Here is a 14454-nt window from a genome sequence, read left to right on the forward strand (position 1 = left end):
CTCTGAATATTGGCAGATAAAATAATGTTCTCTAGGATTTGCTTCAAATAAATAATCCAAGGAAGGAAGGAGTAGGGGTATGGATAAAGTGAGATTGGCTGAGTTGAGAAATGTTGACGTTGGTTGATAAGATTCATGTGGGTTTACTACACTATTCTGTATAATTTTGTATATGTTTGAAATTTGCCAAAGTAAAAAATATATGGGAAATTTTAAGTATAAAAACAACAGTATATAAAACTGATTTAAAACATAAATGCAAGTTCATTTAAAAAAAAAAAAAGATGATATACATACATGGAAATAATACACACAAAAATGTTCAGCAGTAATTATCTGGGCTATAGTATTTGACTTACTATTTTCATCTTTCTTTTTTGTAGCTCCTAAATAAACATGGATTAGTATTGTAATCAGAAAAATATATCATAAAAGCTACTTTAAAAAACGTTCAAGTCAAGTGAAAAAGACACATTCTGAACTCTAAAAACAAAGAAACATGTAGAACGTCAATCAATTTGTTTGATTTTCTAACTGACTTGTCAACCTGCTAACTGAAAAATCTGTATGGGCTCTCCCGCATAGCCTTAAGTCCAAATTCCTCAATACATGAAGTCCTCTTCACTGGAGCCCCAGCCCTTCCCAGTCTCTTCTCCCACCACACTCCCCCAGGTGACAGTACAGAACCTTCCCAACTAGACACCTTCACATTTGTCACTCTATATACATGGTGCTCTGTGAATCTAGAAAGGTATGTACATGTGTCTCTCCTGCTGGATTTTAAAGTCTGCCAGACATAGACCTCAACCACATCTTCTTCCCCCATATGCCACAGTGCCTACCTCGCATACCGCCTTATAAATAAGAGGTGTGACCTTAGATCTAATAAATCAAACTCATGGACACGACCACAAATTGAAACTTGTAGCACAGATAAGACATTTTCAAAGTTATATAAACACTCTAAGAAATGAACTCTAACTTATCTCCAAAAACTGAATGTTATTTATCAAATAATATCATTAAACTCCTTTAATAAGATCAACTTCTAAAGGCCTACATTAAGCTGATATTATAGGTAATTCTGTTTTTCTTTAAAGCTTTTTTTTTTTAAATCCTCACCTAAGGATATGTTCATTTTGTTGATTTTTTTTTTTTAAAGAGAATAAAAACATTGGAGTGAGAGAGAAACATTGATCGGTCGCCTCCCATACATACCCTGACTGGGGATTGAACCTGAAACCTAGGTATGTGCCCTGCCCAGAAATCGAACCTGCAACCTTTTGGTGTACTAGATGACACTCTAACCAACTGAGCCATCTGGCCACGGCATAAGTAAAAACCTTTTAACAACTTTAAACCTACGTTTCAAAATCTTCATTGTTCTCCAGGGATGTGCCAACTTACCTAACAGCTGTGGCCTGGTGGATGAGTGTCTCTGTCTGCTCTGACAACTGTGATGGAAGCAGCAGCTCCACCGGCTGCAGGCGCAATATCCGAGTTTCTAGCTCTGAACGGGAAGCAGAATCCTGGAAACTATCAAACACAACCTCACCTGTGGCAGGCTGCACTCCCTGAAAACAAATAAAAATGCAATGTCACAGAAAACATATTTCTCCCAATTGTAACTGACACAGCATAAGCAAGCATGGAAACAGCAAAGATGGTACACTCACAAGTATGTACTCCATTTCTAAAGTGTTTGAAATCTGTCTGTTTTCAGACTCTTAATAAAAAGTTATATTCACTACTATCCAAATCATGCTAGAAGGGAATTTAGAGCAATACCCTGAGTCCAAGTCCTCCTTGATCTAACAAATCTGACGGAGAGACTTTGACAAGTTACCAAACCCTCAGTTTCCTCCTCTCTGGGTGGGACTAAACCAGCCTACTTCCCTCAGAGGGTTATTAAAAGGTTTAAATCAGAAAACAAACATGGATGCTTTGTAAACTATAAAGCACTGTACAAACAGCATCCGTCATCACTAAAAGTATGAAGTGACATGTTCCTAGTAACCTGGCCACAAGAGTAGTAGTAAATTACTTACCAATTATATAAAACTAATAAATAAAAACTGTAACTCTTGCACACAAAAAATACAACAAACTCTGAATGAACTCCAAGTAGACAGTCTATCCAGGGAATAATTATAACTAAAAGCCACCCCCTCTCACCCCAAGCCAATAATAGCAAAGATAAACTGGAAAATACTGTGATTTAAAACAAGTGAAAAAAGTTCTTAGGTAATTTACCCAAAGTCACAGGACAATAAAGTGGCAGAGCCAAGATTCATGTAGTCTGATTCCACAGGCCACCCTCTCAACCACTTAAGAAATGTATGGGGCTAGTTACAGACTATATTAGCTAACAGGAGAAAAAAATAACCAATCCCTACACCCATATATGCCTGACGGAAAGTCAACTGACAGAGCTGCTTCTGAAAACAGCCTGGCATGTTCTAAGGACAGTTGAAACATCTATACTCCCTAACTCAGTAATTCCTCCCCTAAGTATATACTCTTGAGAAACTCAGACACATGTACAAAAAGGTTTATAGCAGTGTTCTCTGTACGACTTAAAACTGGAAAAAAAAAACGCATATACATCAACAACAAAAAAATGAATAAACTGTAGATCATAAAATGTAATACAACAAAGCAATTGACAAATGGAAGAACTACTATAGTAACACATGTAAATAAATCTCATATACAAATTACTTTGCAAACAAAAGCAGCAAGACCCCCCCCCCCGGGCAAAATACATACAATATGTTTGCACTTGTATGTAGTTTAAGGTGGTCAAACTGGAACAAAAGCAAGGAAATTATTACCACAGAAATCTGGATTACAGTAACCTCTGGAGGGAAGGGCCCCCCTGTAAGCAGTGTTATATTTCTCCACCTCAGTGGTTAGCTCACACTGCACTGTAATTATGCATCCTGTTTTAAGTATTTTTTCCTCTTGAATATTTTCTAATTTTTAAAAATCCTTCATTTTTGGCTCAAGCAATTTCCTTAATTGTAGCCCAAAGGCCTTCCTCTAGTGTCCAGATAGCTGGACTAAAGTATAATAGTAAATATATGTATGTATATCTCCCACTCTACAAACCCAACATTTATAAAAGCCATTTACAGAAGTTCAAGTAACAAATTTATCAGCCAGACAAATACCCCTTTGCTTTTTTAAATCAGAGAAATGGTCTGTATTGTAACACCTATTACTCTGTGTGATAATGTGACGCTGAGAAACCCAAGTCAGTCTGTGTAAAACGGCACTGCCCAGGCTGAAGGTAGCGGGCCTGAAAGCAGTGGCAGGACAACAGTAAAGCCTTGCATTCCAGACTGTCAGATAATTCTTAGGTACTGACTGGGGAACATGCGACAATCATCACGGTGGGGACAAACCCAGTAACAGCAGTGTTCAGGGTAAAGGAAGGCGAGTTCCATCGCAGCCCCACTGAGTCTGAGAAGGCGGGGCAAATTCTGAGTGCCTTGTCCAGTAAAGGGTTGGATGCAAGAGCCTAGAGCTCAGACGAGAGGCGCAGCCTGGACCCAGAGCTCTGGATATCATCAACCCAAAAGGGTCACTGAGGTCAAGAACAGGTCCCAATAAAACACTTGAGAGTCAAACGTTAGCTTTGGCAGTGGGCCAGAGGGTACTTCTAAAAGCACTAAGTTGGTACCGTGGTCTGGGAGAGGCCACGCGCCCCTGGGTCCGGGTGAGGCCACGCGTCCCTGGATCCAGGTGAGGCTGGGTCCCGGGTCCGGGTGAGGCCACGCGCCCCTGGGTCTGGGAGAGGCCACGCGCCCCTGGGTCCGGGTGAGGCCACGCGTCCCTGGATCCGGGTGAGGCCACGCGCCCCTGGGTCTGGGAGAGGCCACGCGCCCCTGGACCCGGGTGTGGCTGGGTCCCTGGGCCCGGGTGAGGCCACGCGCCCCTGGGTCCGGGTGAGACCACGCACCACTGGACCCGGATGAGGCTGGGTTCCTGGGCCCGGGTGAGGCCATGTGCCCCTGGGTCCGGGTGAGGCCTTGCGCCCCTGGGTACGGGTGAAGCCGGATCCTGGGTCCGGGTGAGGCCGTGTGCCCCTGGATCCATCCAGGTGAGGCTGGGTCCCGGGCCCGGGTGAGGCCACGCGCCCCTTGGGTCTGGGTGAGGCCACGTGCCCCTTAGTCCGGGTGAAGCCGTGCCCCTGGGTCCGGCCGAGACCAAACCAGAGGGACTCGGACCTCCGTTACCACCATTTGTCCACCATCCAGAGCTGAGGGGTCAGTGCTGACATGTACACATAAGGAACTGGTGGACATTGAAATTGGGTCTCAAAAGAACTGTTGGTCCAGAAAGAAACTCACTACAGACTGATTCATTTGCCTGTCAGCATAACTATTATTGCTCGTCTCACATTCAGTTCTTATAAGTATATATCTAGTGACATGATCTCGCTCATCTAGGGGAAATGATGAACAACATAGACTGAGGAACAAGTACAGAACCAGAAACAAGGAGGCATCGATCGGACTATCGGGCCTCAGAGGGAGGATAGGGGAGGGTGGGGGGAGGGGGAGAATTCAACCAAAGGACTTGTGTGCATGCATATGAGCCTATCCAACGGTTAAGTTCAACAGGGGGTTGGGGCATGTGTGGGGAGGGGGGTGGGATGGGAATGGGGGGATGAGGACAAATATGTGACACCTTAATCAATAAAGAAATTTTAAAAAAATAAATAAATAAAAGCACTAAGTTGTATATTATCAACTCTGTTCTTTAGACTGAGTTCCAGGTAAAATATAAAATAGCACATTACCTATGTTAATTCCTAAAAGCAAATAACCCTACTATTCATAAACAGATTCAGCTGCCTGTGGTTAGAATAAAAAGTGCTTCTCAATGATAAAAAGTCATTTAGAACCCCCCAATAGTAATGTTAACCCCCTAGAGAAAGGCTTATTGGTTAGGCCAGTGGTCGGCAAACTCATTAGTCAACAGAGCCAAATATCAACAGTACGACGATTGAAATTTCTTTTGAGAGCCAAATTTTTTAAACTTAAACTTCTTCTAATGCCACTTCTTCAAAATAGACTCGCCCAGGCCGTGGTATTTTGTGGAAGAGCCACACTCAAGGGACCAAAGAGCCGCATGTGGCTCGCAAGCCACAGTTTGCCGACCACGGGGTTAGGCAAATGTCAAGTTACTAATACCAGAATAAGATATTAAAAAGTACTTTGGAGACAGTGGGTTGTAAGAATTTTGTTGATATTACAGCTAATTGCAAAATTAAATAAAACAAAAAGAATTAGTTATTATTTAGGCAAGGAATCCTATTTTTGCTTAACCTACAACAGAATAAGGGAGTCTAACAGTTCTGAAGGGCCCTAAAAAGTCTAAGATATTGAGCAGAACTCAGGTAGGTCTGCAAATGGGCAAATTTAGTCACAAATTGCCAAAAGGCAAGATCAATCAAACTCTGATTCACAAATTACATTTATTTGGAAGACTGGTTGTATTGGCCAACTATCATTTCCCCTCCCTTTCCTACGCTTTCCTCTAAATCTATACACAACAATCCCATAATCATCTGTGTTTAATTTCAAACCTCTAGAGGAAACCTGTAAGACCCTTTGCTATCCATGCATGTGTCAGTTTAGTGTTTTATTGCACTATCTGTATATTGTTCACATCGATGCTTATCACTATGTTGGTCTTCAACCCCAAACTCCCTAGAGCACACGAACAGAAACTACTTAGATCTCTCCACGGCACAGAGTGCCAAGTAGCCATATGAGAAAATTGTAGCTAGTAATTTAACATATAAAATTATGAGAAAACACTTTTTAAGTACAATTCCTTGAGGGCACACTTCATCCTTATTATAAACCATACATGATTGCTCATACTGTATTTCGAAATACCGTGAACATCTATCACTGGTTCTTCACCTACAAAGCACTTACCACGATTCCAATGAAAATGTTCCCCTTCTTTTTGTCCTTAACATTGTCTTTATTTTCACAGATGCACAGAAGGTAGCTAGTAGAAGTATCAGTAATTATCTCATCGATATCTACAGCGTCATCCAGCTGAACTAAAGGATTCACATGTAATAATTATTAAAGAAAAATATACATTCCCATTAATATTAACTGTTTTTCTCCTTTAAATTAATGGTTTATTTTTCCAGGCATTTTTGCTCTGTGCACAAATCTCCCATACAGCATTCATTTTTCTGATTTACTCTGATCATAGCTCTATGTCTTATATCCCCCAAGATATAAGGCTCATGAGGACCGACAACTATTATCTTCTCACTTCCAAAGGGCTTAGGAGAGATCCTCAGACCTTGTGGAAGCCCAAATGTTAACCCTCTTCTTTTCTTGGATGATGCTGAGACTCGAATCCTTAACAATCCCCTAATGTTTAATTCCATAAGTCAAAGCATGCACACACTTAGTATAAATTACTTTCCTCCTTTAAAGTGCCTAATAGCTCTCAGAAATAACAAGAGAATTTTTTTTAAAGACAGGAGAAAAGAAAATCTAAAAAGGAAACAGAAACATACTTTCATGCATGTGTATGTGTGTGTGTGTGTGTGTGTGTTGAATCCATTAATTAAATTCTCGGAGATAAATGCTGACTTTAGATGAGGTCAGTCTGGGGACATCCAGTTTGGGCATCAGCAGATAAAAGCTATAGCAGTAGCAAAAGAGAAGCAGTGAAGAGTACTGTTTTAGGAGCAGGCTTCGATTAAGAGACTCAAGTTCAGGCAAAAGAAACAATAAAATTACCAATCTTATAGCCTGATCAGCTTGGAATGCCACAGAGCTGTTAATGGTTTGGGGTCCATTTTGAGTGACAGCCATCCCCTATTCATGACATTAATAAAGCAAAACAGTCTTCATAACTTGGGTAGAAGCTAAGCAGGTCTCTAAATATGCAGATTTATAATAAACTATAATAAATATTACTTTCACATAGTATCATTTAAGACCTTATCTCTATATTCTTTTATTCTGAGACCTGACTCCAACCCACAGTACACATTTTAAAATACACGCTTATCTCATTTTATACATAATTGTGTGGTTTTTTTAAATTGACAGAATTTTATGACTTTGCTAGTAAAGTCATTTTGTTTCAAGTAACTCATTGAATTTATGAATGACCATAAATGTTGGGGCAATCATGATCCACACTAAGGATTCTTAGAAAGAAAGCTTCACCTATAATCCATTTTCAAAAAATAATACAATTTTTATGAAGCTAACAATTAATGAAGATGGCCTATGTTTTATAAGCAGTTAACTGCATGTTGACTTCGTAGTTTTCTTTTCTCATTTTGAAGCTAAGCAGTTATTTTTTAGGTCTTGTGTTAGGAATATCTGAAGGGGCTTACAGGCCCAAGTGCCTAACCCCTCTCCACACAGGCCTGGGGAAGATATGATTGCAAATCAGCTGCTAACCTGCTGTCTTCTTGTATGACTGTCCTTTTTCTTGCTCTAAAAGCCTGATACACTCTCCTTTTACTATGGCATTTAAAAAAAAAATGCTTGTTTCCAGCCATTACCAACCCGTAGCTCTTCAGTAGCACACTAATCAAAGGTCAAAGTAATATACTGCTTCACCTCAACAAAAAGATAGCCACTGAAAGAACAGGTATTTTTTAAATGTTACTTAAAACAAAGATTTCTAAACTTTAAGAGAATATTTCCTATTCAAAAAGGATATCTTCTCCAATAAGCGTAGATTTTGTATAAAGAGCAGTCAACTTCCGGGAAAAGACTGAACTTCTGTTGTCCCCAATGGCCTTTAATGCTGCTGTTTCAGTTTGCTTCACAACTCCTACCTTCAACAAAAATAAGAAACATTAAATATCAAATGTAATGAAAAAAACTTTAAACATAGTGAGATTTTAAAAGGTTATTTCTGAAACATTTACCTTAGTCTTTTAAAACTTTACCCTAAATATATAATATGTTAAAACTCATGAAGATATAAAGCTAATTATGACACACTTTCATTTTCCCAAAATGCCAAATTCCCAAACCAATTAAAGACTACCACCGTACAAAACATGTTTTCACTCTGGAAGAGAATCGGATCCCTCTTTCCCACAAGTTGAAGCCAAAGCTGACCTTATATCCCTTTGCCACAAGGCGGCGCACGTGAACGAACAGTCTGTGAGTAGGTATGCTTGCTGTCATAAAGTTGTGATCTAAATGGCAATAAATATTGAGCTCCCGGGCTGCAATCTAAAAAATTGACAAAGAGGATATCAATAAATTTCTATTTTAAGATTCCCTGTGTGGCATTTGTTCACTGTGTTAAAAATCCATCAAGGTATACATGTAGGATTTGTGTCCTTCTCTATCTGCATGGTATATCAATAAAAAAAAGTTTAAAAGTCATTCCCTGTGTAGTAGCCTGCAGCTTAACCTGGTGTTTCTGGCCTTTCCCATGGCCTAACTTCAGGGTCAACATCTGTACCTATAAATGACTCAGAAAAATATGACAGGTCTGCTTCTATGTCCTTAGCTCTATCAAAACTTTAAAGGGCTGTGCTTTCCCTGAATTGGAATAAGTATTTGATACCACATGCAAATAATTAAAAATTAGGACATACTAAGGTATGTATATATAATTATAAACCTACTTGGACAGAGGGCTTCGTTGAGGAACTGAGAAGAGAACCCCCTGGTGTGGCTAGCTAACTGATGATGCATGAGTGATAGAAATGCAGTACCAGGCAGTACCACCTGACTCCCTGCTTCCTTCTGGACAGCACCATGGCTCAGAGACTGCCCACTAGAGCCACAGAACGCTCATCATTCCAGCCTTCTCACTCCCCTCCCCCAGCCATTTCTGAACTGTATTAGTTCATCCCTGTAGGGTAGGGCAGAAAAACATGAGCTTTTACTGTAGTCAAGGCTAAATCTATCATTTGACCTAGAGAGAAAGGAGGAGAACAGCATTTCCTTTCACCCCTTCACTTATAAGATGCCAGCTACATATTTGTTCCTGCCTGCAGGGAACATGCTGACTGTTTCAGGGTCTAACTTCTTAACACAGAACACAGCATAATGTCATCTGAACTAGACAAACACCACTTTCTGCCACAACAGTATTTTGGAAACTGGAAGAAAAAAAAGTTGGCCAAGTCTTCACTTCTCACCCATAAGGCAGCAGAAGTACCACCTCATCATTCTCTGATGGTGTGCAACCCAACCAGGCCTAAAACTATGGAATCATCAAAATCACCCAGGACTCCAACAAAGTATTTCCCTAAGCTTGCCCTCAAGTGCTCAAATTCATACTAACCATCTTAACTTAGGCCTATCTCACATACCCAAAATTACAGTAAATACAAACTCAACTTAGACTAAGAAAGCAAGATGACTAGTATACAGAGACCTATAAGACTTCAAACATCTGTTGGTGGCTGGCAGAGTTAATAGGCTCTGCCATTAAGACTTAATAATGTTGCTGGCTGTGAAAATTCATAAACTAAGGGAAAACAGAGGAACTTATATCTCAAAAATTTTTTCTTGCTTAAATCTTCTTTAGGAAACACAGATACCCACATGATTACGGTTCAATCAATGTTTGATGGATGAAAAGGTACTGAGCTAAGACCATGGAAAATACGCACCAACATTCCAACAGGAACTCCTCACCTCCTCCCCCACAAGTCAGCACTCACCAAGTTTGTTTGTGTTTATTTTTTAGATTTTACTTTAAATGACAGCATTTTAAAGGGCAATTACATTCACGTCTTTATAAGGTTAGAAAATTAAACAAAATATTGGAAAATATTTAAGGCTCAACAAGACAAACATGAAACAGTGTTTGAAAAAACAACTTACCTCTGCATCTTCCCCAAAGAATCTATACTTATATCCACATTCCACACACAAAATTGCATCTTTCTGCTGCTGTTTTATTTCTAGGTACTGTAATTCTAGTGGCGTATAGATGCTTTTGGTCCTTTTGTTAGGTGGTTTAGAATCAGAAATTTTCTGTAAGTTTTCGTAACTCCCATGTGATGATCCAAAATGACTGAGATCAGAAAGTGTCTTGTCCTGGCAACCAAGAGAGTTTTATAGTTTCAAAAGTACTAACCATAACATCAGTGCCCAGAGAGAGAGAATGCAAATTCGACACAAAGCTAACAATTGGTGAATTTGAGGAGTACACAGTATATTAAGGCAAATTTTTGTGTAGGCTTAAAATTTTTTCAAAGTAAAAGACCCAAAAAATATGAGCCAAACTAAACTACTGTGTAATTATTAATGCAGTTTTGAAAGTCTAAACATTCTAATGTTTTGTATACTTCTATTTACATTTAATTTCATTAAACCTATTGTAATGTTTTCCTTTTCATTATTTATTCCAGGTGTGTAAGGCATAGTCAGCAGGCAAGAATCTTTCTCTCTCTCGCAGAATCACTTTCAACAGGCATGTGAACAGCTAAAGTTGCAATATTCTACATTTCCAAGCACAGTCTAGAAGATAGTATATTCCATAAATAATTCCAAAAAGAACCATGATTAGAACTTTTAGAAAAGTAGTGTTGTAATTTAAAGATTTTATATTTTTATTAAATTTATTGGGTTGACAATAATTTAGAGATTTTAGTGCTTCTTCACATCTATAGTAATAAAAGGGTAATATGCTAATTAGACCAGACATCTTCCAGACATCCTTCTGGACAAAGCCACAGTGGCGGGGACCAAGGCAGAGGCAGTTAGTGGCAACCAGGCTGGCAGGGGAGAGCAGTCAGGGGTGACCAGGCCAGCAGGGGTTGAGCAGTTAGGGTCGACCAGGCCAGCAGGGGAGAGCAGTTAGGGTCGACCAGGCCAGCAGGGGAGAGCAGTTAGGGGCAACCAGGATGGCAAGGGAGGGCAGTTAAGGGTGACCAGGCAGGCAGGCAGAGTGGTCAGGGGCGATCAGGCAGGCAGACAGGTGAGCGGTTAGGAGCCAGTGGTCCCGGATTGCAAGAGGACATCCTGTGGGATGGAGCCTAATCCAGCAGTCGGACATCCCCCAACAGGTCCCGAAATGGAGAGGTTGCAGGCTGGGCTGAGGGACACCCCGCCCCCCCCCCAGTGCACGAATTTCGTGCACCGGGCCTCTAGTTTTTAATAAGGAAAGAAGTCCATGTGTAATTTAATGACACAGTTAATTTATTACTAGTATTCTTCATGAAATAAAAAAATAAAATAAAGAACTTTTGGCCCTAGCTGGTTTGGCTCAGTAGATAGAGCATCAGTCTGTGGACTGAAGGGTCCTGGGTTTGATTCCCATCAAGGGCATATGCCCAAGTTGTGGGCTCAATCCCCTAGTAGGGGGTGTGCAGGAGGCAGCCAATCGGTGATTCTCTCTCATCATTGATGTTTCTATCTCTCTCTCCCTCTCCCTTTCTCTCTGAAATCAATAAAAATGTATTTTAAAAAATAAAGAACTTTCGGAAAGCATAAACTACAAGGTTACATTTTCAACATTAGTATTCCTGTATCCATGCTTTCCTGTATGAAAACCATAATTAATTGCAATTCACAGCTTAGAGCAAATTCCTTGCTTATGAGACAAATTTATAGGATAAATCCAACTTCTAATTAATTATCACCGTGTCACTGCCTACATCTAAAAAAACTTACCAAGTACCCCTGGAATTTAAAATCTGACCTAAAAAACTAGGGACCAACAGGGGAAGTAAAGAGATAAAGAGAAATGTCCTATACGGCTCAAAGAGGGGAACTCCAGTCCAAGAGAAAACCCAGAAACATGTACTCTGCATTTGCTAAATGTTTAGAAAGTCAGCGTGGCTGGGACAGCAGGTACAGCTGCAATTTATCTGAAAGTGTAGCCCAGCAAACTTTTAAGATCAGCAATAACACAACAGTTAGCTTTGGAGAGGTATGGCAGAAAAGTGGGCCAACCTATCAGACCGGACAAAGTATTTGCTTTTAATTTTGATGGGGATTTTCTACTTCATTTTCATGATTTTTATGTAAACTTTAAGAATACTACATATTGAAAATCTTAATACATCGAAAAACGTATTTCCTAGGGGGGAGAGCCTTACTATAAAGTTCTTATTCATATATGGAATGAGAATAGGTATCCTGGAAAAAGGTTCATGTATGTATAAGTCAATCTGTATACTTGAGTATTAAGCAACATTTTTTTTTTCACCACTTGGGGAAAAATACTTCTCAGATATATTGTACTCTTTCATATTCCCAGAGATGGTATTCTGAACTCAATTTAACTTTATCTTGACAATTCAGAGTGATCAGTTTAATAAAATGGAAATTTCAGGACCTATCAACAATTATGGGGTTGCTGACCCCACACTACTGGTCCCAGACCACTGGGCATTTGAGTTCATTCAGCAGCTTTTTTCCACTTGTCTTTGCCCTTCTATGCCATCAAATACTCAGCTATCACTTGTAATAATATCCATATACTACTTCTAGGTGTCCCTTCGTACTGGTATTTTCTAATTTTCTATGAATCAAAAATGCCAAGTTGGTCATTCTACACATAAAGCTATAGTAGCTAGGCTCTTGTGAAGTTCTAGAGCAAATTCTTCAATTAATAAATTGTGAGATTTAATAGACAAATTTTTAACTCTCTCTATATTTTTTATTTTATTTTATTGTTGACAGTATTACAAATGTCTCCCCATTTTCCCTTCCTTTATGCCCCTCCGCCCGTACCCTCCCTGCCCCAGGTCTTCACCACCTCACTGTTCATGTCCATGGGCTATGCATATAAGTATGTAAGTTCTTTGGTTTATGACCTCTATATTTTTTGACTACTACACTCTGGTTAACTGCTTTAAATATCAAAAGAAATTAAAAATAAGAACAAAACACCTTTTTTTCCCTGATGATCTAAGATAAGTCAATGGATTTTTAGCTTGATATTTTTCTGAGAAAAGAATTTATAGCTTTCATTGGATTTAAATCACTCAAATAAATGTAAAGTCTACTTCTCTAATTCAGTTGTCCTCAACCATGACTACACAATAAAATGAGAACTTTCTTATTGCTCAGTTCTTATTGAAAACCCATATATCATTTTAAGAAAAAGTTCTTGCTATCCGTATTTTTTTTAAGTTCTCCAGTGATTCTAATTTAAAGCTGGACTGAAAACCACTATTCTGAATCGTAGTATTCCATGATGGAGCAAGAGTTAAATTCCCAGGTTTTTGCAATGATGAAAAACATTAATAAGTTATAAAACAGTAGGAGGACACATATTCAGTTGGTTTACCTTTGAAAACCTCAAAACATCTATATAAGTTGCCCATCATGACTGTCCAGGCTAATCATGGAAACTATAAGGAGGACTGTAAGAAACTGTGCTTGTACTATCAACAAAGAATCCCCTAAGTCAGCGAACAGCTCCTGATCCAGGCATCATACATCAGAATCACTTGAGGCTTTTGCTTTATTTTGTTTTAATACAAACCAATTCATTCCTCCTTAATACATAGTAAATTAGAATCTCTAGGGATTTCAAAATTTAAAAAAAGTAAAAGTTCCTTCAACTAATTCAAGTGATCAGCCAAGTTTGAGAACCATGCCCTGAGTGGACCCACAGAACCTAAAAACACTTCAGCACCTACTATTCTGGGTATTGGGTATTCATCAATATAACTGTTACATACCTTTTGGCTAGTTTTAGATTTGGAATCTTCCGAAGAAGCGGCATTCTTTGCACGCAGAAGAGTGATATCGTCAAAATCAGTACATTTGGGCAGAACTGCAAATCTCTCCTGCAGAGGCTCCCTCTGGACTCTGTTTTGAGGAGGGGCGGAATCGCAGCAGAATTCTTTCAGTTTCTCCAGAGACTTTAAAACAATCCTGGTCCTCAGACATTTCCTTGGCTCTTAGTTAGCAAATCAGAAGAAAATATAACAATAGTATTTTGTCTCGTGTCAATTCATAACCAGCATAGGATTTGTAAGAGGGAGTTTCGTATTAAGCAATGACTCTAGCTATGATATGATAAGGAAATAAAGAAACCTGGGTTCCAGGTAAAGATGGCATACTTGAAACATACATCTAATTTCTAACTTCACTTGGTCCTAAAAAACCACAAGAAACTACAGGGTTTTGCTTTTTTAAAAAAAAAAAAAAATCTCTAAGCTCATAAGTGCAGAAAGAAAAGGAGAGTTAAGACTTGCAAATAAAATATCTGAAGCTAAAATGAAAAATGAATGAGCAATAACCAATTTGGTATACCTGAAAGCTGAAGCCTAAATGGGTGGTGAAGAAAACCAAGAACCAGCCCTATATTTACAACACAAAATGCTTAAAGGCTCAGGAATTAGGGCACCAATAGCCTGAAAGTAGAATGAAGGGAGGTTCTACCATAAAATAGAGAGGACTGGTTCCAAGTAAGTTGATCCCTAGACACCCTTAGCCTACCCTAAGTTCAAGGACA

At 39.3% G+C, this 14454-nt stretch overlaps 1 protein-coding gene across 1 annotated transcript in view; it reads right to left on the reverse strand.

Annotated features, from left to right (window-relative positions):
• The window catches only part of MSH3 (mutS homolog 3), a 139792-nt gene that overhangs the window by 121362 nt on the left and 3976 nt on the right, over nucleotides 1-14454 (reverse strand). The window contains exons 3-8 of the mRNA XM_008162085.3: nucleotides 13676-13896; nucleotides 9861-10076; nucleotides 8133-8249; nucleotides 7726-7843; nucleotides 5955-6100; nucleotides 1408-1574 (exon numbers count right to left, since the gene is read on the reverse strand). Of these exons, the coding sequence (XP_008160307.2) occupies nucleotides 1408-1574; nucleotides 5955-6100; nucleotides 7726-7843; nucleotides 8133-8249; nucleotides 9861-10076; nucleotides 13676-13896 (985 nt within the window). The remainder of the gene's footprint in view (nucleotides 1-1407; nucleotides 1575-5954; nucleotides 6101-7725; nucleotides 7844-8132; nucleotides 8250-9860; nucleotides 10077-13675; nucleotides 13897-14454) is intronic.

Source organism: Eptesicus fuscus, chromosome 4 (genome assembly GCF_027574615.1).
Source record: "Eptesicus fuscus isolate TK198812 chromosome 4, DD_ASM_mEF_20220401, whole genome shotgun sequence".
Classification (NCBI taxonomy): domain Eukaryota; kingdom Metazoa; phylum Chordata; class Mammalia; order Chiroptera; family Vespertilionidae; genus Eptesicus; species Eptesicus fuscus.